This window comes from Pagrus pagrus (genome assembly GCF_965226575.1).
Source record: "Pagrus pagrus genome assembly, chromosome: 4".
Taxonomy (NCBI): Eukaryota; Metazoa; Chordata; class Actinopteri; order Spariformes; family Sparidae; genus Pagrus; species Pagrus pagrus.
In genome coordinates this window covers 3,417,997-3,440,730 of record NC_140188.1, presented here as the reverse complement: position 1 = coordinate 3,440,730, position 22,734 = coordinate 3,417,997, and the positions used below count along the sequence as shown (strand labels likewise).

The 22,734-nt window shown below is 44.0% G+C and overlaps 2 protein-coding genes across 4 annotated transcripts; both read left to right on the top strand.

Moving 5' to 3' along the window:
• The first annotated feature begins 654 nt into the window (after positions 1 to 654).
• eif3k (eukaryotic translation initiation factor 3, subunit K) lies at positions 655 to 5,190 on the top strand. 2 transcript variants are annotated; one of them, XM_084350818.1, is made up of 8 exons: positions 655 to 849; positions 1,845 to 1,943; positions 2,059 to 2,179; positions 2,596 to 2,670; positions 3,000 to 3,066; positions 3,219 to 3,296; positions 3,526 to 3,651; positions 5,036 to 5,190. In XM_084350818.1, exons 1-8 carry the CDS (start codon positions 788 to 790, stop codon positions 5,065 to 5,067), a joined length of 660 nt encoding a protein of 219 aa, XP_084206944.1. In that variant the 5' UTR covers positions 655 to 787; the 3' UTR covers positions 5,068 to 5,190. The 2 variants fall into 2 exon arrangements, with proteins under 2 accessions (XP_084206944.1, XP_084206943.1); XM_084350817.1 differs by having other exon boundaries at positions 658 to 849; positions 2,593 to 2,670.
• Positions 5,191 to 6,817: 1,627 nt separating this feature from the next.
• Positions 6,818 to 21,724, top strand: LOC311255864 (calpain-9). 2 transcript variants are annotated; one of them, XM_084350517.1, is made up of 20 exons: positions 6,818 to 7,187; positions 9,758 to 9,827; positions 10,316 to 10,434; positions 10,702 to 10,835; positions 11,547 to 11,718; positions 11,898 to 11,969; positions 12,414 to 12,505; positions 12,665 to 12,739; positions 13,094 to 13,254; positions 14,491 to 14,642; positions 14,721 to 14,929; positions 15,189 to 15,234; positions 16,084 to 16,158; positions 16,415 to 16,475; positions 17,504 to 17,568; positions 19,220 to 19,300; positions 19,505 to 19,583; positions 20,310 to 20,426; positions 20,953 to 21,011; positions 21,225 to 21,724. In XM_084350517.1, exons 1-20 carry the CDS (start codon positions 6,939 to 6,941, stop codon positions 21,249 to 21,251), a joined length of 2,115 nt encoding a protein of 704 aa, XP_084206643.1. In that variant the 5' UTR covers positions 6,818 to 6,938; the 3' UTR covers positions 21,252 to 21,724. The 2 variants fall into 2 exon arrangements, with proteins under 2 accessions (XP_084206643.1, XP_084206644.1); XM_084350518.1 differs by having other exon boundaries at positions 6,820 to 7,187; positions 19,232 to 19,300.
• The last annotated feature ends 1,010 nt before the right edge of the window (positions 21,725 to 22,734 follow it).

Below are 22,734 nucleotides of genomic sequence, written 5' to 3'. Positions count from 1 at the left end.
GTGACCAAATTCAGACAGGAAGTAAGCAACAGAAATGGCTGTGTTACCTTTGTGTCACATGTTGAATCAGTCTCTTGATGCTAAGTGAGGATAACGATTGAGTGAGAATAATCCTGTCTGTAAATTCACTTTTATAATTTCAGTTGTTTGAAAAAAAAAAAAAAAGTGTTTTGTTGTTCAGCTGTTTGTTTTAATTTGATAGTAGTGACCGGAAGTTTATGTTTAGATGCCAGTATTGACGCCAACTTCATTAATTTAATATGCTGCAGTTCCACACTGTGGCCACACGGTGGCAGCAGAACTCCTGCTTGAATATGTTATCTTCCCTCTACCGTGTGAGCGGTGCGTGTCGCCCTCTGGTGGCCACAATATGGAACTGTTTAAACAGTCAAATCAACGTCACTGTGGACATGATAGCATACTAATACTTCCGGTAAACACTTTCAAAATAAACCGACGCAATCGAAAAGGAAGTAATAAAAGCAATAGTCATGAATGTGTTGATTATCACGATGTGTTATTCGAGGGCTACGTGACTTAAGAGGAGAGCTGACCGTCTGCGTTAACACTAATTTACGTGTTTGCCGTATAACAACACAGTTAACGGAGCTACCTGTCGGTGGTCCGTCGGTTTTCTGTGTCCGTACACTTTCCGGTCCGCCTGTGCGTCGCTCTTTCCGTTCCGACCCTTTTCTCCCTCCGCCCCGGTGCCTTCTCTCCTCGGCGGCCCACGTGTGGATTTAATTCGGTTTTTCACCTCAAAGGTTTCCCTGAAAGTTTGGACCAAATGTCGTCGTCTTTCGAGCAGATGAGGGCGAACGTGGGGAAGCTCCTGCGAGGAATCGACAGGTGCGGATGACGCTTTTAACGAGCTGACGAGCTAACGGTAGCTTAGCCTGTTTGCTAGTGTTGTAAGCTAAGCTAACGTTTGCTGAGTTAACTTAGTGCCGGTTAGCTTATTCACAGAGGCTTTCTGCGAGATTCACCAAATGAAGGCTTTTTAAAGTCCATCTGATGCCAGTGTGAAGAATTTATTAATTATTTAGTAAATAAACATCAACTTGAACTCATAATACTGCAGCAGCTAACGTTAGCTTGGTGAACTGCAGTATTTCCTCTTGTTAGATCACACAATGAGATTTTTTTTTTGCTGAGTTGCCAAAACAAAGTTAACACGTATTAAATACCAGTGTGGTCTGATGATTAGATGAAGGTTATCGAGTAATTCACAGTCAGATGTTGTTTTGACAGCTGCTGAATGAAACTGATATTAGCTCGAACAGGCTATTATTAACGCTTATTAACGTTCAGACATAAAGTAAAATACTTTTTACTCAGGATCCTTTTATAATAACTGTTTTCTTTCTATGAAACAGTTTTCAGTAAGAATCCAACTGAATGATGAAGTGTAGTTCAGTGTCAGTTTCCTGTTCACAGCTGCTTTAACACAGATGTTGACAGATGTTACCAGTGACGTGAAGACAGCAGCTCACCTGGATGACCTGAACAGTGAGCCTGCCTCTAATAAGGCAGTAATGAAGAGGTCTGTCAGGGCTGATCAGTGATGGATCTTAAAAAGTCTTTGTCACTCTGGGAAAATGTCTTCAGCAGCAAAACATCTAAAAGCGTCTCTGAACACTTTGTCTTAAGAAGTAAAACATCTGGAGGGAATCTCTCTGATCTACACACACACTGTGTCGAGTGTTCGTGTTAAACTTATATTTACTCCTCACTTACATCCCGACATCTTCTGATCTGCAGCGTAGCGTCAGTACAGATCCACGACCCAGACACTCTGTAGCCGTCCACATTTGATTCATACGTTCTGATTTCCTCTCTCGCAGGTACAACCCAGAAAACCTGGCGACGTTGGAGCGCTACGTGGAGACACAGGCCAGAGAGAACGCCTACGACCTGGAGGCCAACCTGGCCGTCCTGAAGCTGTGAGTGACCCCGTCTCTGGGGGAGTAACGTTCGGAGGCTCGGTTCAAAACTCTGTGCGGACGGTTAAAGGAGTCAACGCTCTGTTCATCAGACTGAACCTCTGTTTCTCTGCAGGTACCAGTTCAACCCAGCCTACTTCCAGACTCAGGTGACGTCACAGATTCTGCTGAAGGCTCTGACCAACCTGCCACACACCGACTTCACTCTGTGCAAGTGCATGATCGACCAGACTCACGTATCCTTTTGGTGCCGCTACAGTCAACATGTCCTCTTCGTCTCGGGTGCGTCAGTGGGTCAGTACAGTGGGTCAGTACAGTGGGTCAGTACAGTGGATCAGTACAGTGGATCAGTACAGTGGGTCAGTACAGTGGGTCAGTACAGTGTGTGAACGATGTAGTGAGTCATTACAGATGTTAAGTGATACAATACATGCAGCACACACACGTCTGTGCTGCTGTTAAAAACCTTAGTAGCACATGTGATTTATAAAGAATAGAAGTGCGACATTGTGACCAGTGTCACTCTGCAGGTGTGTGTGTGTGTGTGTGTGTGTGTGTGTGTGTGTGTGCGCGCTATTAGCTGAGGGTGGGTGGGTGGTGCTCGTGGGGTTTGTCTTTGGATCGGACCATTTCCTTGATTACAGTGTCGCAGCAAGAGGAGCGCCCCATCAGACAGATCCTCTACCTGGGGAACCTGCTGGAGACCTGCCACTTCCAGAGCTTCTGGGTACGACACACACACACACACACACACACACACACACACACATGATAGGACTTTAAGTTGATTGGCAGAAACAATATGAGGAAGTTGCTTCATATTGAATGTTCAGTTCTGCAGTACACCAGGACATTGCATTGTTTGAGGAAATTAGGCTTGAAAAGTCCTTGAATTTGAGTTTAAAAAGGCGCCAGAAACCTGATGTAACTGGACGAGCAGTAAAGATCTGTTCGTTGTTTCAGACGTCCTGATTGTGAAATCATTTGTTTCAACACATTTTGTCTTCTTCTTTTTCTAAACTCACTCATCATTTGATCCGTTCTTCTTCCTGACAGACGAGTCTGGAGGAGAACAGAGAGCTCATTGACGGCATCTCCGGTTTCGAGGACTCTGTTCGCAAGTGTGAGTATCATCCTGTGACCCGGCACACTGAGGTTCTGACAGTAAACTCCAACTGGACCATGTGTTTACAGGAAACAACAGACTGAATAATAAGATGATTGTGTTTAAAAATGATGAACACTGTCGTTTGTGTTTGTCCTCCTCCTCTTCAGTCATCTGTCATGTAGTGGGAATCACCTACCAGAACATCGAGCACCGGTTACTGGCTGAGATGCTGGGAGACCCTCTGGGTAAGAACTCCGACCCGTCTGATAAACCTGCCGGATAACTCTGTGATACTGAAACAATAAAATATCTCAAAAACATTCTCGAAAACTGAACAGTGAGAGAAACTGTAACGTAGACAAACAGTAGAAAAGATCAATATTTGTAATGTAACTTTATTAATGAAGCGAGCAGAAGAACAAACCCGACTGAAGCTTCCAGCGTTAAGCCCGTCGTCTCTGTGTGTTTGTGCAGACACGCAGGTGAAGGTCTGGATGAACAAGTACGGCTGGACAGAGAACGACGAAGGACAGATCTTCATCTTCAACCAGGAGGAGAGCGTCAAGCCCAAGAACATCGTGGAGAAGATCGACTTTGAGAGTGAGTGCTGCTGCTCAGACAGACAAAGTGCTTCATACTGAACTTTATCAACGGTTTAATATTTAAACTCGACCGTCGTCCTGATGTAAATGCTGCGAGCGTCAAACTTTCCCTATCTGATGTTCCTGTCAGTCGATAACGACCTCGTTTACATCTGGACACGCAGCAGCTCTGCTCGCTGCCTCGACTCCAACACAGAGCGATGACATCACTGGTGGAAAAGTTCGAGTTGATGACGTCACAAAAGTTTTCAGAAAAGTTTGAGATTGTGAAACAGTTTCTGTGTGACGCAAACGAACTGAGACTGATGTGACAGAGACGACATCATCAAGTGTAAAACAAAACAACACAACACAACGACACACCTGCCCAACAGGTGTCACACAGGTGGAAAATAAGTTAATATAGATCAATAAAACCCCTGGATGTAACATACAGCTGGTGGCAGGAAGTGAAAGCAGCTGTTTTAAATATAAGACAACGTAAAACAAAAAGTTTCAGGGAAATGAAAATAATCCTTTCAACAACTCGTCACATGAAAACTTGTTGAAAATCATCTCAAAGGTTTATTTGATGTTTCAACCTGATCCAGTCCAAAACTACAATAGCAATCAGTAGAGTGCATACCTCCGCCAAGGCCCAACAGTCCCCTTTAATTCAATCAAACCTGATCTGATATCAAATAATTTTTATTTGTTCCACATCAAACTGTTCTGGATCGTAGAAACCAGCCTTCTCTTCATCGTCATCGACACATTCACCACTGAGAAATAAAGAAAAGTGTTTAAAATGTTAAAGAAAGAGAAGAAGAACTCCTGCGTCCGTCCATTTTTTCTGGATCAACACCAAAGTTAGTGGGTTCTGTTCTGTTCTGTTCTGAGACTCGTCCTCCTTCTAAGTTTGGTGGAAATCTGTTCGGTAGTTTTTGTGAAATCCTGACAAACAAACAAACAAATGTAGACGGCTGAATCATCTCTGGAGGTCGTGAGCAAATCACGGGGAACAGAACAAAACTTATAAAGACTAACGAGGATTATGAAACGCAGCTCGGAGACGAACTCAGAAATACAAAACGAGAAATCCCTCGACACGAGAACGTGAACGTGTTCTGGATGAATCAACAACGTCAGAACTTCATTTAAGGAAGAAAGTTGGAGAATAAAAAGTGTCCTTTGTGAAATGAATTATGTAAATAAGCCTTCGTAACACCTTTAAATCCACGTCTGCACCGTGAAGCTGAAGTGGATTAAAGAGCTCAAACACTCCCCTGGTTCTGATCCGGTCGTCTGTCTCTCAGAGTCGTGTGTCATGTTTCACATCCACTGTTTGTTTCCTCGTTGATCAGAGACGTGAAGTTAAATCTCTCTGTTTCTCTCTTCTCCAGGTGTCTCCAGCATCATGGCCACGTCTCAGTGATGCACACACACACACACACACACACACACACACACACTCTCCCACACACACTTCAGTTGAATCAGATCCTAGCAGCTCATTTTCATAATCACTTTTTCTCAATAAAAGTAATTTATCACTTCAGCCTGTGTGTTTTATCTCGTTCTCTCTTCAGTGGAAATGTTTCGCTCGTTCTTCCCAGAAATCATTTGACTTCCTTGTTTTCTTCCCGGTGCGTTCAGGGTGTCCCGGTGCGTTCAGGGTGTCGGCTATTAACTGTTACTTAACAAAACGTCATGTTGACATGAATCAGCGCTGAGTCATCGTGTCCGGTTGCTAAATGTTTGCTCTGTGTTTTCCTGTGTTTCATTAATGTTTGATAGACGATGGTGGCGTGAGTTCACAGGTTGCACACGCAGGATTATAATGAAATGTTGCTCCTGACGATCGATCTGTGAATCCGTCAAACACACGACCGGCTCAATTGTCTCGTTAACATCTGGTGGATGTTTGTCAGGCGGCACGTCTGCAGATGTTTTAAATGTTTGTTCATTCTGGGAGAAATGTGACCGACTCGGATGTTTTCTGTGGTTTTCTGTTGATGGTAATTTCAGCACAATCACATACAATTAACAGTGAATTATACCTCCCAGCTCTTAAAGCCTTAAAGGAACAGTTCACCCAAAGATAATTAGTTTCGAGTCAACAAACATTTCTGGAGTTTCACAGCAAAAACAGTGTTGCAGCATTCTCCTGAACAACTGAAGTAGATGGAAACTTGTTTTAAAACCTAAAACAAGAACAAAATAAATACATGACATGTCTCCATACAGCTCATCTGGTGTGATCCAGGTCTCCAGAAGCCCTGAGATCCCAAACTGATCAGAGATGATGTTGTTTACACCTTCTTTAAGATGAGATCTTCACTGTAGCTGCTGCGCTAAAAGTGTTAGCGTTCACCCCGTCTGACGTGGGTGCACGATCTCCACAACGTTCAAGGGTGTAAATAATGTCTCTTTTTTAAACTTATGTTTTATCTCAGCACTTTGGCACATTAAAAACATATTATTATAATAATAATAGCCTCCATTTTAGTGCTGAATGATGTCATGATCCTATAAATACATATATCTCGGCCTATTTCCCAGGTGCTCATTACACTGTATGATCTCTGTCACTACACTGTCAGGTGTCATCACAGAGCACAGAACAGCTGTGGTCCGTTGTTAACCGTCAAATCAACCTCCGATCAGCCAACACTGGATCAATCAGCCCGATCAGCCTTTAACAGAGAGCTGCCTCTCTTGTGGATTACGAAACTTCAGCTGACTGAATTATCTGGTGAACTGTTCCTTTAGAGCCTGAAGGTTGAGGAGGACTTCACATGTCTCTGCTGTGGTGCAGCTGGAGGAGGAGATGACATCACTGATATCTGTGATTTATTCATGTCCTCACTCACCTGTTGTCACCTCTCAGAGTCTGATGGAGGTTGATGACTGAGCTGAAGGTGTCTGACGTCACCTGGATGCTCTCTGGTCCTGATCACAGGCAGGTTGTGTGACTTCAGGTGTGTGTTTGTGATCAGAGCCTGTCTGAAGGCCGCTCTCCTCTCACCTGGATGATCTGAGGTCTGTTTGACACTCACTCCTCCTCCAGCCTCAGGGAGTGTGTGTGTGTGTGTGTGTGTGTGTGTAGGGAAAAGGCAGCAGGAGGCGGGGCAGCTCCACCCACACACACCCACCCACATACACGGGCACGCACACACACACACACACACTCTCTGCCCAGGTGAGCGTGTTTACCTTCCCCAGAGGGCGTGGCCTGTGTGTACCTGCTCAGTGAAAGTCGGGCGGCTCGTGCAGACGGTCCAGAAGCTGCATAGACAGACAGACATGATCAAGTCTCTGAGCGTGTCCTCTGAAGGCTCCCTGCCTCCTCTGGAGGATGATGTGGACTCGGTGTGTTCCGACGAGCTGCTCGGCTCTCAGTCCCGCCGCTGGCTGGCGGACCTGCTGACCGGAGACATGCCGCCGGAGAGCGGGGACGTGAACACGGTGGGCCGGGACGGACTGTTCGTGGACTACCACTTCCCCCTGGGAGAGCTGGAGATGCAGGCCGACGTCAAGTGGAAGCGACCGAAGGTAAAGTAACGAGATTACAATGTAATCCAAGTATTTTAATGCAAATATGAGCATCAGCAGACACGCACCTCATATATGTGATGATGCGTTCACGTGTAAACAGTATTTACATGTTGTACCTGGTCCAGCTGGAGTTCACCTGAGCCTCCACACAGACTCGAGCTCAGGTGTTAAACAGGCTCCGTGTGTAGAGAAGAAACTCCGACTGAACATTTAATGTTTATAATATTAATGAGGTAAAAACACAGACTCAACCATCAGTGAGTAAACACTGCCTGGAGATAGAAAGGTGGCAGGGTCCGCCACCTTTAAGATCAGTTTGTTTATTCAGTCATGAGAACAACGAGAGTTTGTTTATTTAGTCTGTTTGGACAAAAATCAGCCAATGAGGATCTTTCTCAGCTCATTAACATTTCTTCACCAAAACTACAGACTGCTCCTTTAAGCTCCATTTTGAGGTGTTTGTACTTCACTTTGTTTTTTGTCTCAACACATCGCAGAGTAATAATCACTTTATACTCGACTTTACCTGCTGTTACTGTCAGCTGACACATCAAACACACCATCTTGTTTTAAGTGTTATATTTAAATAACACACTGACTGTAACCGGGCGGTACTGGTCCGTTACAGTGTCGACCCTGAAGTACCATTAATGATGATGATCCAGGTTCAACACCAACACGCTGATATCCCATCATGCACCAAACTGCTTGTGTAATATCTGATGTGACAGCCTCATGATATGAACCACACTGATGTCTGTGGGACTCAGACATTACACAACATCTATAACCACCAGGTGTGACCAGGTGAATCCCCCGGTGTCACCTGCTGATTTATGTCCTGGTGTTTTCAGCTACCTGAGCTTCTGGTCTGTGGACAGTTACTTTTCAATAAGTGACAGAAGAACAACAGCGGACGTGTTAACAGAAATCACGTGGATGTAATAAAGACAACGGCCAAACTGATACGGGAGCTTTGTTGAGTCAACACACGACGCATCAGATGGAGGCATCTCAATAAAAATAAACTTTACGACCTCCACAGAGGTTACGTTTGCTGCCGAATAGTCAGACTGATACTACGGTACCTGTTACTTTCACTTTCCCCAGACCGAAACCTGAAAAGTCATCTTCATTAACATAGAGAAATGAAGCACATGTGGACACCTGATGGTTCGGTCACTTACAGTATTCAACTGATATGCAGGAGTGAAATATTCTGTATCGCTGAAAATTAAGATTATTTGACATTAAAACTTTCTTTCATTTGACTTATTTTGTCATTTTCATAGTTAAATATCACCAGAAAGCAGGAAACAGTCCTTGAATCCAATTTTTTTTCAGGGTAGGACCCCCAGGACCTCACTTTGGTTTCAAAATCCTTGTCCAAGTCCAAGTGTCTCGTGTGCAACACAGTCAACCAAAGCCAACTCTCTGTGGTGTGGAAATCTGTTTGGCCTTGCAAAGACTCCAGCTTTCAGTGACAAGTGTCCGTCTTTGTAGTCAGAGGAGGTATGCACTCTACTAAAGTCCTCTCGGCTGTAATCTTTATGGTATTTGCTTCTGGTTGAGACAGCAGGATGACTGAAGACCAGCCGGGACAGAGTTTAAGAGCGACTGCTGGGTCAATGTTAGAAGCAGCGACTAAAGCTACATGGAGAACGTAGTCAGAGCAACTTTAGTGTTTTCTTCCATTTCAGCAAGTCGTAAAGCTTCGGATTTATAATCAGACATTATTCAGTGTGTAAGTTAAACTTCTGCTTCATACAGATTCCCGTTCGTCTCGTCCGTCTCACCGCGGCTGGCAGCTCTCCGTCTGACCATAGTGTCATGTTCTGATTCTGCTCATCAACACACACTTCTTCACCTGCAGTGGACCTTCTGGGTTTTAAATAAGTGTTGTCAAGTCTCGTGTTTATTGTTGTGTTGTGGTTGTGGTTTGTTACATCGATCACCAGGCAGTCCACCCCGAGGACACACACTGATCCTGTTAAACTGGTACTGCTGACTGTCGCTAACAGTAATACTGAATATCACAAACACACAGCGTCCTCTGCAGCAGCTCACAATGAAATATCATCCGGTCTCTTCTGTTTCATGTTGTCTCCACAAAGTAAAATCCCTGTAGACCCAACGCAGTTTAATACAACAGCCCTGCAATAAATCTGAAGTTATAATGTTCAGTTCTTGTTAAAAATGTTGAGAAAAGGAGGATGAAGGAGGTCAGAGAGGTGCTGAGGGGCGACAGCGCGGAGGGACTTCTAGGTGAGAAGGAGGATTTTATAGTTGATATATTTAGTTGTTAACTATTAATTAAACATTACAAAAAATGATGGTTATGACAGATGACTTGCAGTTTATGGTTTTTGGCCTGGACGGCCCTGAAGACGCTGCTGGAGGAGGAGCGCTCCCTCACAAGAACAGAGGTCGAGCCAAGTTTCTGCCACATCGCTCTGATAGCTGAGCTTTAATATTACCTGCCGCTCCCTTCTGCACGCTGCTGTTCAAGCTCCTTCCTCTCATTTTCCTTTTGTTAAACCAATAATCAACCTCTCTTCTGTCTCCAGGAGCTCTGCCAGTCACCTCAGTTCATAGTAAATGGAGCTACGCGCCTGGACGTCCGCCAGGGAGAACTCAGTGAGTAGACGACTACTGTAGTGTTACACAACACGGTGTTTTCCCACAAAACACAAGAGACACTCAGGCCCACGAGACTATTCAAGTCATTTTTGTCAAGAATGTAGCTGAACGGCTGGTTTCACCTGGACTCAGCTGAGACTGTGTCAGAGACACGTTACAAACTTCAGTACCTTCAGTACAATCAGCACCTTGACGTGAGTTTTCAAATCAACCTTTAACGAGGTCGGACCGTCCATGACGGATCCTCAGGCGAGAGAATGAAGCCTGATGCAGCTCCGGCTGATGAGCGATGACAGCTGCTGTTTCTGGTATTTAACCTGATAAAAGACATCAGCTGGAATGACGCTCAGAGGAGTTTAGGCAAAAGGATGTCTGTAAAAGGAGGGAGCCTTTAAAATGAGATCAGGGTGTTTTACTGTAATAGTTTAAGACATTCAGTTGAAATGCAGGTGACCTGAGCTGCTTCTTAAACTCTGCGTCCTCAGACGACTGCTGGCTGCTCTCTGCCATCGCGTCTCTGTCCCTGCATCGCTCGCTGCTCATGAAGGTCATGCCTCCAGGACAGAGCTTCCAGGACGGATACAACGGCTGCTTCAGCTTCAGGGTAAATACCTGAGCGATACCCGACACGTAAATGTCGTTTTCTTTCAAGATCACAGACACAAGAAGCTGATATTGAAGTGCAGCTGCAGTGTGTGTGGTGTGTAGACGGTACAGACGTGGGTGTTTTCTGTGTGTTGAAAGGAAAATGAAACTTTCTGCAGACTTTTATTCAGGATGTTATTAATGTGACCAGGTTGTGAGACTTTTTATGGTTGATCCACTGGCGATGTGACAACACCAGCTCCCCTCTCCCTCTCTGTGTCTGTAGTTCTGGCAGTACGGTCAGTGGGAGGAGGTGAGGATAGACGACTTGCTGCCGACTCAGGACAACAAGCTGATCTACCTCAGCTCCCCGGACCGACACGAGTTCTGGAGCTCGCTGCTGGAGAAGGCCTACGCCAAGTGAGTCGGTCCTGTCAGTCAGTCTGAGCGTGTTGTAGAAGTCAGTATCTCACTCAGATGCAACTGAGAATGAAAACCCTTCTTCACACAAGCTTAGTTTTATGTTTTTACACTGAGCAAAACAACACCTACATAATGTCACCACAGTGTGTGATTTTAATCAGCATGCTGGCGTTCTGCGAGCAAAGGAGGCGTGACAGAAATGAAGGGGAAAACTTTTTACATGAGCTCCAGGCGACACTTTCTGAACAACAGCACAACATGGCAGTAACAATCATTTGTTAATGCATCTCACATTGTAACGAGTTCCAGGACCTCGTTGTTTGTGTTGCTCTTCCTCTTCTTTAAGTTAGCTGCTCATTATCAACACGTCGTAATACTACAGGAACGTGTTTAACCAGAAATCATCTCGACCACAACAACACAGACTTGTTGAAACGTTGTCCCGGACGTTTATAGAGAAATCTGAAAAATGTACAGATGTGCCCACGTCTCTTCTCTGCAGTCCTTTCACCTTTCAACCTCAACTGAAGACTTTGTACCTGTCTCCCTGTCAGTCTGCCTCTGAATATGATGTTAAGCAGGTCTCTTCTGAAGAGCTTCAGGTTTTAGAGCAGTAAATCTGTGACAGACACCTGGTTTGTCCAGTTATTTACCTGTTTACCACTGCGGTCTGATGTCCTCGTCCTCCCACGTGTCTGTTTGTCCCAGGCTGAAAGGAGGCTACAGAGCTCTGGACATGGGCCTCCCTCATGAGGCCATGGTGGATATGACGGGAGGGGTGACCGAGGTTTTGAACGTCACTTCGCTGCCCAGAGACCTGCCGGCCTTCCTCAAAGACCTGCTGTCTAAAGGAGCGCTCATCAACTGTGCCAACTGCCAGGTACCGTGAGGAGTGAGGGCGCGATAAGAGATCGGCTTGTTGGGTCTAGTTTTAAACCTCTGGACCGGCTGGGAAACACGAAGCAGAGCATATTCCCAGTGTTCAGTTGTCAGCGTGATGAGTCACATGAGTATAATTTCACTCCTGTCCTGATGTGGGTGGATGTTTTCTCCCTCCAGGGTCCGTTGGAACAAAGGAATGAATTTGGGATCATGTTCAGACACGCGTACTCTCTGACTGCAGTGGAGAAGGTAAACGTCCCTCAGCAACTTTGTTCAAAAAATGCATCTCAACATTTATGTTTTGAACTTTCCCCTTCTCAGTGTGTCACCACCACGTGGATCCGGGTCTAAATTAAGTCCTGGGGACATAATTTCCCTCCCTGGTGCTGGTAGCTAAACATTCTGATTGCATTGACCTAAACTGAAATAATCACAGAACAACCAGCTGTACTTTGCTTGTAGTGAAGTGCAAACATACTGAACAATCTTAGTCTCAGCATGTTAGTTATAAATGTGTTGTCCAGCCAGAACCTGTTCACCATCCTCTGAGTTTTGGACGTAAACATGAAGCTGCAATAACCAAGTTCAGATGGAGGATCTGTGGACCTTACAGCAGTCATGTGGACTCATCCGGGCCTGCTCACCACCCTCACCTGTTTTCTGTGTCTATCTTTCTGCTCCTTCCTCCTCCAGGTGAAGACTCATTACGGCACTGAGGCTTTAGTGCGACTCCTCAACCCCTGGGGCCGCACGGAGTGGGAGGGTCCCTGGAGCGACCAGAAAAGGTTCGTACACACAAACAGGAGCCGAATCAAACCACTGATTTTATACATTTTAAATGAAGATGTATTAATTTAGACAATCTCAAATAAATCTTCAAGATTAACTACCTGAAACCTTGCTAACCCCTGTCTCTGTCTCTGTCTCTGTCTCTGTGTGTTCAGTAAAGAGTGGAACTCAGTGAGCGCTGAGGAGCAGAAAAGACTGGACCGGGTCAGACGGGAGGACGGGGAGTTCTGGTGAGTTGTGCATCCGTGACACGCATCACTGCCGACTGACTTTTAATGTCCGCCTTCTGCAAACACGAAACAAAAACACTCTGACTCGTGAGCTTGAACCACAACAGGAACCACACGGCAAACAAGTCAGAACTAATCCTTCACATCACTGTTTTTATATCTTGAAGGACTCAAATCTGGAAAATGCTTCAGTGCAGCTTTCTTTATGAATGATGGAGTTAGAGAGTTCACAGACATGTTTCCAATGATTTAAAAAGAAATATGTGACTAGTTTCAACAATAAGTCTCCAGCGATCAAACCTCGTATTTGGGCAGAGTCGCCCGTCAGCTGACCCGGGTCTCTCTCTCCGTCAGGATGTCGGTGTCAGACTTCAGGCAGAACTTTGAGATGATGGAGGTTTGTCACCTGACCGACGCTCTGAGCGAACCGGGCTCCGCTGTGAGGCCGTGGTCCTGCACGATGCATCATGGGAACTGGGTGCCGTGTGTCTCAGCAGGAGGCGCTCACGGAGGAGGTAAGACACGTTTATTGTTCATGATGAAAAATGTTTATTGTTGTGTGCATGATAACTGTTTCGCATGTGTTTTAAACTGTGTGGACATTAATCCTCAATAATGCTCAATAATCCTTGATAATCCTCTCTCTTTGTGAGGCTTTTAATGTGAAACATCTGCAGGAAGTTTCACAGGAGAAGGTTTAATGAACAGTAACTCAGCACTCAGCGCAGACTCTGGTTCTCTGTAACGTTACCTTCATGAAGTCAAGTACGTTTCCCCTCCAGCTCCAGTCAGCAGTCAACATCACAGAGCAGAAACACCCGACAGTGGAGGTCACCTCTGCTGTATAAACATGGCCATGTGCTGCAGAACAGGTTTTATTGAATATGTCTGCTTGTACATGACTTTGTATTTACCTTGTAGATTAAGCTGAAAGTACTGGAGTTAAAATAATCCTCTTCAGTTTTTCACAACCTGCCTGCGAACGTCTAGATCTGTTTATTTAGGATTAAGTATCAACTCACATCAAGCTGAGACAAGTTTGTTTGTAAAGTAGCAGAAATACTAACAGAACCACAGTATTGTCTGTCTGTCTGTCCGTCTGTCAGTGTGGATGGGTGTGGTCTCATTTATTATTGATCTAGTCATCATGGATGAGAACGCTGACTCACACCAACAAACCAAACTTGATGATTCTGGAGAATCACTCGGCACGGGAACATTACACAACACGTACGCTTCAGAACACAATTCAAGATCCAAACAGAACATTTCAGATCTTGAAGTTGATGATTTAGTTGTTGGTAAGAGTTGAGTTTCTCTTGGAAAAACCCGATCCTGGCATCAAAGGCTTTCAAACTGTATCGACAGAGAGAAATATGTTCCAGGAGGTTCATCTGCACCACGTTACAGCCTCTGTTCATAGATATCCTGTGGAAATACAATGACACCAGCTAATTGTTCTTCAGTATCTGTTAGATTTCTCCTGCTGGTGCCCCAAACTTTCCCCCTTTGGATGACCCTATAATAAAAACTGCCCTTTCAGCTGACAGAACGTGGCCACTTCACCACATTTGGTCCAATAAATGTGAAATAAATGGATAAATAGTTAATAGTTCCCTCTGTGTTTAATAACAGAGGTGCAGTTGTTATCATCACAAAATTAAGATGCGTATTCTTGATCAGGTTTTGTTACTATTTCACTAAATATGTATTTCGGCTTTCTCCTTTTTTTTGCGTGTGTGTGTTTCCAGGTCTGTTCTGGCAGAACCCTCAGTTCTCCTTCGTCCTGTCGGAGTTAGACAGCAACAAGGACGAGAGGAGCTGCTCCTTCGTTCTGGCTCTGATGCAGAAACACCAGAGACGCAGAGGCACCAACCTGTCAATAGCTCTTTATATATACCAGGTACACACACACACACACACACACACACACACACTGAGACACCTGGTGTGGTATTATAATGTTGTTCTGTCTCTCCAGGCTCATAAAGAGAATACTTACCTGTTACCTGAGGACTTGAGTAGGCGCCGCCCGATCCGCTGCAGCCCCCAGTACTCGTCACGTCGGGAGGTCGTCCTTCGCGGCTCCCTCCCACCAGGTCGTTACATCATCATCCCTTCGACCTACAAGGCCAATCAGCAGGGAGCGTTCCTCCTCCGGGTGCTGACGGAGCAGGGCACCACCATCACGTGAGTCACGGATCAGTCTGATGTGGGACTTTAGAGTTTTGTTGTTTTCACGTCACTGGAGCTGAGAGATTAAACATCAGACTGTGTGTTTCAAGTGCAAAAAGACATGATAAATGTCTCAAGCAGCCGAGGTTAAACATTAAGTGCCCTCGTCAGTGACCCCAAAGAACAGTTTGTTTGTCTTTAGGCTCTAAACGATGAGAACCTTTTGTGATAATAAATATAATGATTTTAATTTGTTTTCATGCTTTTCTTCCAGTCCAGCTCACAAACCAGCGCCACAAGATATCTCCTCAGCCACAGAGGTAGGAGACGAGTCAAATCATCTAAACAATGAAATGATCAAACTGTTCACCTGGTGAAGCAGACGGGGCTCAAATTAAATCAGTGTTTGAAATAAAAGTCAGAAAAGTGACCTCGTCTGGACGGCTCAGTCAGTGAATGATCCTCTTTCTATTATAAGTGTTCAGGATTCAAGTTCTGTACAGCGAACTGATTCTTTGCAGATGGTAGTGACCTAAAACTCTGTGTTACGTGTCTGCAAGAGGCCACAGCACACAGAGAAAGCTTCATTGTAAGACACACCTGTGATGTGTGGACAGATGTTTTCCTGCCTCAACACACCCGATTCAAATGATCAGCTTGTCATCAAGCTCTGCTAAAGCCTGACAATGACCCATTGTTGCTATCTTTAGGACAAACTGACAGACTGTCCTGTTGAAGCATTGTAAAACTTGTCTCGCCTGAACAGGGACTTGAACCCTGGACCCTCAGATTAAAAGTCTGATGCTCTACCGACTGAGCTATCCAGGCTCTGAGTGCAGACTCTCACATTTTGAAATCTTGGACTGCTTGTAGCATTGAGAAAGCTCATCTTCAAGTATAAAATGTAGGATAACCACGGCTTAGCTTAACAGAGTCTATTTGGATTGCTTGACTCATTGTGTGTCTTGACTAAAGAGCATACGTTTATGTTTTTGGGTCACAGGAAACAAATTAGTACAGTTGTATTAGTTTCCTTTGCTGCCCCATGTTGCTCTAAAGTCTCCTGAGGTGACTGTGAGTGTGAGTGTGAGTGTGAGTATATAGATGAAATGTTTGTCACGTGTCTGTGGCAGTAAAAGTCATTTGTGCTCTGTCTTTCCTTCCTGCAGCTTTCATTTCCTCACCAGGCCGCCCTCCCGTCTCCCAAAGCCACCAAAGAGCTGTTCAAGAAGCACTGCAACAAGGTGAGACTCAAACCTGCACTCAGCTGCTGCACACGCAGACCAGGAATGAATTATCATCTGCCACATAGGTTTGAACTTGTAACCTACTTTGGGAAACACCCTCCACACTGACACAGTCACTCCACCCAAACATTAACAGTTATGTGCAAAGACTGGTTTAAACCACCAACAGTGACGAGCTCTGCTTGTGTGTTGAGTGTTTGAATGTGTGTGTATTTAACTGACCCGAACCCTTTTCTCTGCCTCGTGTCATCAGAAGGGGTTATGCAGACCGGTGCACCTCCACAACCTGCTGACCGAGGCCATCAAGGCGGGAGGTCAGTGACGTCTGTCTGCTCTCGCGGGCGGATCAATCCACTTGTTCAGTCTTGTTTTTCTTTCAACAGAAGATCGTCTACAATTAATCCCTTTAGTGATTAGAAAGCAAGTTACAAGTCGTTCCTGAGGTTGTAGCAACAACGGACTCCAAGCCAAACAAAATAATGTGTGATTTTTAACGTTAGTGGTTATCTCTGATTGGTTTTCGTATCACGACAGCGGGATTCATGTAGCTGCTTCAAACTGGAGTTAAGAACCAGAGCTGATTGATTTGTCACTCTGCATCTGTAATGTACTCTGCCTCCTAAAATGGGTCAAACTTTGTGGTTTTCACTAATTAGTATATGAATGAATCAGCCAGTTGACCTCATTTGGCATCAAGAAGGATCAAAACTTCAGTATTGCAGGAGATGGTGACAGGTAGATGAGCAGAGGAACAGCAGGGCGGAGGATGTGAAGTGTAGCTTCCCTGTAAACAAGAGAAAGAGAGGACGCTTGTGTTTTTTCTGATAACTGTGTTATGTGACGACTGCATCAGTGCTGCCAGATGTTGTGAGAGAGACAGACAACCAGGACGACGGGAATAAGCCCAAAAGGCCACTTAATCATTTTACCCTACATACAGTAGATAGAAGGATCCTGCAGCAAGGCATTTTTACTGGTATTAGACAGGAGACATGGAAGCAAACCCAGAGAAGCAGCTACACTTGAGAAACAACCTGCAACTTCTAATATCTGTAAGCGACTTCCCAGAAAAACTTTTAAAAAAGTGTTTGGCTTCACCTTCTGTTTTTTGTCCCAGGGATCCACGCCCTCCTCGACTGTGAGCGTCTGTTTGCAGTGCATTAACATAACAATATCAGCAGTCGTGACTGTGGTCACACCCCTGTCTTTACATCCAGTCTACAGCTATTCAAACAGAAACAGCCTCAGTCTCTTTCAAAAAACATCTCCAGGTGCAAAATTCACCACAGCTGTTGTTTGCATGTGAAAATGTCCGCTGATGATCTGACTTGTTGTTTTTCAGCGTTGGCCGGCAGTGAGAAGTACCTGGCTCTGGAGCACTGCAAGAGCATGGTGGTCCTCATGGACGTATCCTTCACAAGTATAAAAGGAAAAAAAACAGGCTTCAGTGTGTGGCTCCATGCTGCCGCAGTTCTTTAACATAATAATTGTCCCACAATGCACAAAGAAAATACAACAGCTGCTCAAAGCTGCAAAATATAGATTAAAACTGGTGAAGAAGGTCTTTGAAATAAAGAACTTTAAATATTCATTGGCAGCATTCAAAGGTTGCAGACTGGTTGATGTTTATATTGTAAAATTTCCCTCAAGTACATTAATTTCTTAATGTAGCCAGCATCATGTGTTCAATTTCTTCCTCTATTAGTCATATATATCGCACAGTAGACTGTGTGTCTGAATATCTTGACCCTTGACAGTTTTTAGAAACGTGGCTTTTCACGAAGTACAACACCGTTTACATGTGTACGAAAGGCTAATAACCTCTGTTTTTAGAAATAACTGTGTATGAGTGGCCTAAGATGTTTTCCTGTCTCAACATACAAACCATGAGACACAATGCTCGACAGGTTTTGTTGTCACTGTGGGCTTTGTGCTTTCTAAAACTTGTCTCGCCTGAACAGGGACTTGAACCCTGGACCCTCAGATTAAAAGTCTGATGCTCTACCGACTGAGCTATCCAGGCTCTGAAGGGTGCAATATCTACTTCAGATTGAACTCCAAGCAACGTCTCTGGCTGGTGTCGGTCTTTCTGTATGTTTGGTTCTGTACTGAGTACTGATTCTAAGCAGGTTTCTTGTACGTAGTGTCTTCACATGACACACGTATGACACAACATGAACCAGTCAGTTAAAAACTGCTCCCCAGTGCTTGCTGAGGGTCAAAAGGTCAAAACAGGATACCTTCAAATACACTCTGAAAAGGTCCGTTTGCATTTTTAAACCGTGGGACTTTGCACCGTTGTGCAGGTGATGTACACTTTTGTCCCACAATGCAATGCAGGCAGAGCTACTCACAGCAGCAAAATAATAAATTAAATAGCACAGAAAATAATTGACGTGTATGCAACAGTATACATTTAGGTTTATTGATTTCCTTAAAGTGATCTGAGTTCTTGTGAATTAACTGCAAAGAGAACATACACAGACAATTTATGTTCTGAGCATTCTGTATATCATTTAGTAGTCTCTGAGCTCAGCACACAGCAGGTAAACAAGCAGCTGGTGGTTTTACTTTTACCTTGAGGCATCTTAAAACTCCTATCGCTTGAACAGGGACTTGAACCCTGGACCCTCAGATTAAAAGTCTGATGCTCTACCGTCTGAGCTATCCAAGCTCTGAAACAAGATGCTCTTCTCTCTGAAACTCTCCTTATTGTTCTCATTATTATTCTGTTACTGATTGAAAAGAAAAACTCAAAGGCACAGCCTTCAAACACGACCGTAGGCCTTTAAGATTACAATCTGTGCACTGGGTTCAATATAAAACTTAATCATAGCTGCTGCATCTCTCCAGTAAGACTCGTCACGTTCTGTCCGACCCTCTTATCAACATGTCGTCTGAATGATGCTGCATGAAGGAGGATTCATCACAGGACTGTTGCATTAGTTGTAGCTACGTGTGCCTAATAAACCGACAACTATCTGTGTCTGTATTGATTGTTAAACTCTGCATTATGTCAGCCGACTCTTTTGTTTGAGCTTAATTTCTTTGACCTCAGTGTTTCGCCCAGACTCAAGGCATCGCTCAGCTCAACTGGCCCGAGTTTCAGAGTCTGTGGGACAAGATCAGGAGGTGGACGGTGAGATGATCGACACACCACAGCAGTGACATCCACAAGAACAACACACAACAATCATTTCCTGCAAACATCTGCCCGTTATTGAGCAGTGTGTAGTGAGCACATGTTGTTTTCCAGGTTTTCACACTGGAGCTGAACTCTCTGTGACTCTGACACGATGCAGTTTTTCTTGTGCTCATTATGTTTTGTCCAATATCTCCTCAGGATATCTTCCTGGTGTTTGACAAGGACAAAACTCACCACCTGGAGTATCAAGAGGTCACCCCGGCCCTGAAGGCAGCAGGTAGGACTGGAACATTTACTGTGACCAGCAGGGGGAGCCAGAGCGCCTCTCTTTACCTCCTCCCCTCTGCTGTTTAATCACAGGGGCAGAAGTAACTCATTACATTACATTAATTATATATAGTTACAAATATAATTAAAGTCTTTGAATAAGATCAAGAATCATAATTTTTGTGTTTCTCATGTCATCACAGTAAAAATAGAGAGAAGATGAATACCTTCAGTCAGTTCGGAGGCTCAACACTTTAGTTTAGATTCATATTATGCATGAAGAAAGTGAATTTATATTAAAGTGGATAGTAAACCTCATTACATTTAGATTGAACCTGAAAACCACAAATCTGTGTTCTTTGTTGATGCACTTTATTTTGAAATGCCGGACGCTTTAATCAGAGCTGGGGCCCACATTTTAAATATGTGAGGTCCCTTATTGTTAAGTATTTCTCATGGCAGAGCGACACTTTGAGTTAGTTAATCCTGATTTAGTAAATGTCGTGTGGACTTTGTCCTCTCAGCCTTTTGAAGCCGTAAAAATCAAAGCCATCATTTGGTTCACCTCTAATAAGTCACCTAATAACAGCACATTTTGAATGAGTGACATTTTACTCTTAATATTTAAACTGCTACTTTTACTTTAAGTCAGGAAAATGTAAATGAAGCGAGGGCTACTCGTCGTGGTCGTGTTCTTCTGACGGTTGTTTGATCGTCTCCTGTGTCTCTGCTTCAGGCATCCTGGTGGATGATCTGGTGATGCAGCTGGTTGGACTGAGATACACGGAGCCCGACCTGACCATCAGTTACCCCGGCTTCCTGTACCTGCTGATGAAACTGGAGAGCATGATCCGTAAGGGAGGGAGACGGGGAACGAGGGAGGGGGAAGACAAAATACTACAAATTAGAAACAATAACATGTTTAAATCAAGTGAACATAATTCATCCAGCGTATCCTGCTGGTAGTTGCTGAGACAAGGCCGACATGTTTCCCCCAGTAGATGGTTTGTATTAAGAGTAATGATGTGACAGGACAAGAAGAAGAGGAAGTGAGGGGATGAAGTTAAAATATGAGTGGAGAGGAAGAATAAGAAGAGGTGGCAGAGAGGAGAGAGAGGTTCAGAGTGAAGACAGTGTTTGTGATTTAACCTTCCCGGATATTATCGACTACAAATAGACTGAAAGTGACAATAATCGAACAGCTACAGTGTCGTTAAAACTATTTGACCTTTCTACAAGTTAACCTCCAAGTTCACTCAAAATCTAATGGCCAAACTCCTCCCGGCAACAGCGCGGTTTGTTTGGGCCCACATACCACAGGCAGGACGAAATAAAAGCCATTATTTGTCATTTTAATTTGTTTTTGTCCTCTTTTACAGACAAATTTCAAGCGTACGATATGGTGGGAAGTGGAGCTATAACTGTCAGCTACAGACAGGTGAGAACATAGACACAGCATATATATATATATATATATATATGCAACAACATATGCGTCTTCCTCTTTATCTGCTGCAGTAATAGATACTTTAAAGAGAGAATTAAAGAATAGCACAAGTCTTAAACCATTCTTCAACCTGTCAAACGTGACACTAAAGTATATTTATGGTGATTTTAAACTAAATGTTTTCTGTCCTCTGATTGGTTCCAGTGGCTCCACATGACCATGTACAACTGAGCTGACCTGACCCACTGAAACTGATTCATCAGGATCTGCTCTTCTGATTTTCATGCATGATTTTAATGTGTAGTGTTTATTTCTTCAGATGTGAGAAAGTAGATGTGCAGCAGAGTTCAATGATAGAAACAAGTAGCAACAACAGAATTCGTACTCAGATTTTATTACCTTATATTTCTTCATCATAAAGTCAAACAGTAACAGTGGAAACATCTTTCAGATCTTTCTTCAGCATGGAAACATCTGGGCTCAAAGGTCAAAGTGAAGTTTATGATTCACTGTGTTGGTGACAAAGGTCACCTGTGACATCATCTGTGACATCATCTGTGACATCATCTGTCAGCCATCATCCTACGGGATAGATGGTTTGTACATGATTGTATAAATTGTATATAAAGTTGTTTGTGACTGACAGCATGTTGGGTCAGGTGGGTTTAGACATAATACTTAATGAATAAAGATTATAGAAAGAGTCTGTGAAGTCCTCTACAGGTTTTTACACTGCCAGCTTCAATGTTTCCAAGTAAAAGTGTTTCTTCATTTGGATTTGTTAACTGAAAAATAATTACTGAATACAAAAGAAAGAAAGAAAGAAAGAAAGAACAAACAAACCAAAGTCCAAAGCAGAGAAATCTGTAAGTTTATTCAAGGTAACAGTGTTTCATCGGGTCGCCTGTCACTATCACTTCCAGGAGAGAGTCAGAGAGCGAGGGAGGGAGGGAGGAAGGAAGGAAGGAAGGAAGGAAGGAAGTCAGAGAACGTGACTAAACATCATGAGAATAAATCTTCAACGTTATTTTTATCCATAGATAGATTTTGCTCTGTAACTGTGGGTGTTTAACTCCCATGATGACTGAGAGACCTCTACAGTAGTTGCTAAAAATTGATGTGCAGTCGTCTGTGTGCTGTTCATTTAAGTATGCAAGTCATCTGGTTGAGTCCAGACTCCCTCTGACCTCTGACCTCTGTCACATTACAGACACTCAAGCCTTCAAATTAATGTCACAAACATCGTCGGCGCTCCTCAGTGTTTATGTTTCTTTGGTCCGGCCTGTTTCTACATCATGTGGCTTTTTCCTTCTGACCAGGCCACGGTCAAAAATGTACACTAGCTGTTGACTTTAGCGTGTTTCTATAGATCCTCTCTGCATCTGAGCTGCAGGCTCGTCTCTGCACAGCGACCAATCACAGGGGATATTCTGAGAAATGACCCTCTGTTCTCTGCTGATGTCTGGTATGTGTAAATATCCGTCTTCCAGCGTTCAGCCTTTAAAGTGAGAACAGTCAGAGATACAAATACCAGAGGTTGTGTGTGTGTGTGTGTGTGTGTGTGTGTGTGTGTGTATCCTGTTGTGCTACTCCTCCATTGGTTCAAACCATCTTTTAGGATGGTGTGTGTGTGTGATATTCATACACCAGACACGCCCTCACACACTATCTGACTTCCTGTTTCCGTCTCTTTCAACTCTCAGTGGACTTTTTT

What these genes read in the sequence shown, in the direction of transcription:
- eif3k (XM_084350817.1), top strand. Translation starts at nt 788, where the DNA reads ATGTCGTCGTCTTTCGAGCAGATGAGGGCGAACGTGGGGAAGCTCCTG. An exon ending in GCCACTTCCAGAGCTTCTGG is followed by an intron (nt 2,671 to 2,999) that starts GTACGACACACA and finishes TCTTCCTGACAG; the next exon opens with ACGAGTCTGGAGGAGAACAG. An exon ending in GGAGAAGATCGACTTTGAGA is followed by an intron (nt 3,652 to 5,035) that starts GTGAGTGCTGCT and finishes TCTCTTCTCCAG; the next exon opens with GTGTCTCCAGCATCATGGCC.
- LOC311255864 (XM_084350517.1), top strand. Translation starts at nt 6,939, where the DNA reads ATGATCAAGTCTCTGAGCGTGTCCTCTGAAGGCTCCCTGCCTCCTCTG. An exon ending in ACGGCTGCTTCAGCTTCAGG is followed by an intron (nt 10,435 to 10,701) that starts GTAAATACCTGA and finishes CTGTGTCTGTAG; the next exon opens with TTCTGGCAGTACGGTCAGTG. An exon ending in CCCTGGAGCGACCAGAAAAG is followed by an intron (nt 12,506 to 12,664) that starts GTTCGTACACAC and finishes CTGTGTGTTCAG; the next exon opens with TAAAGAGTGGAACTCAGTGA.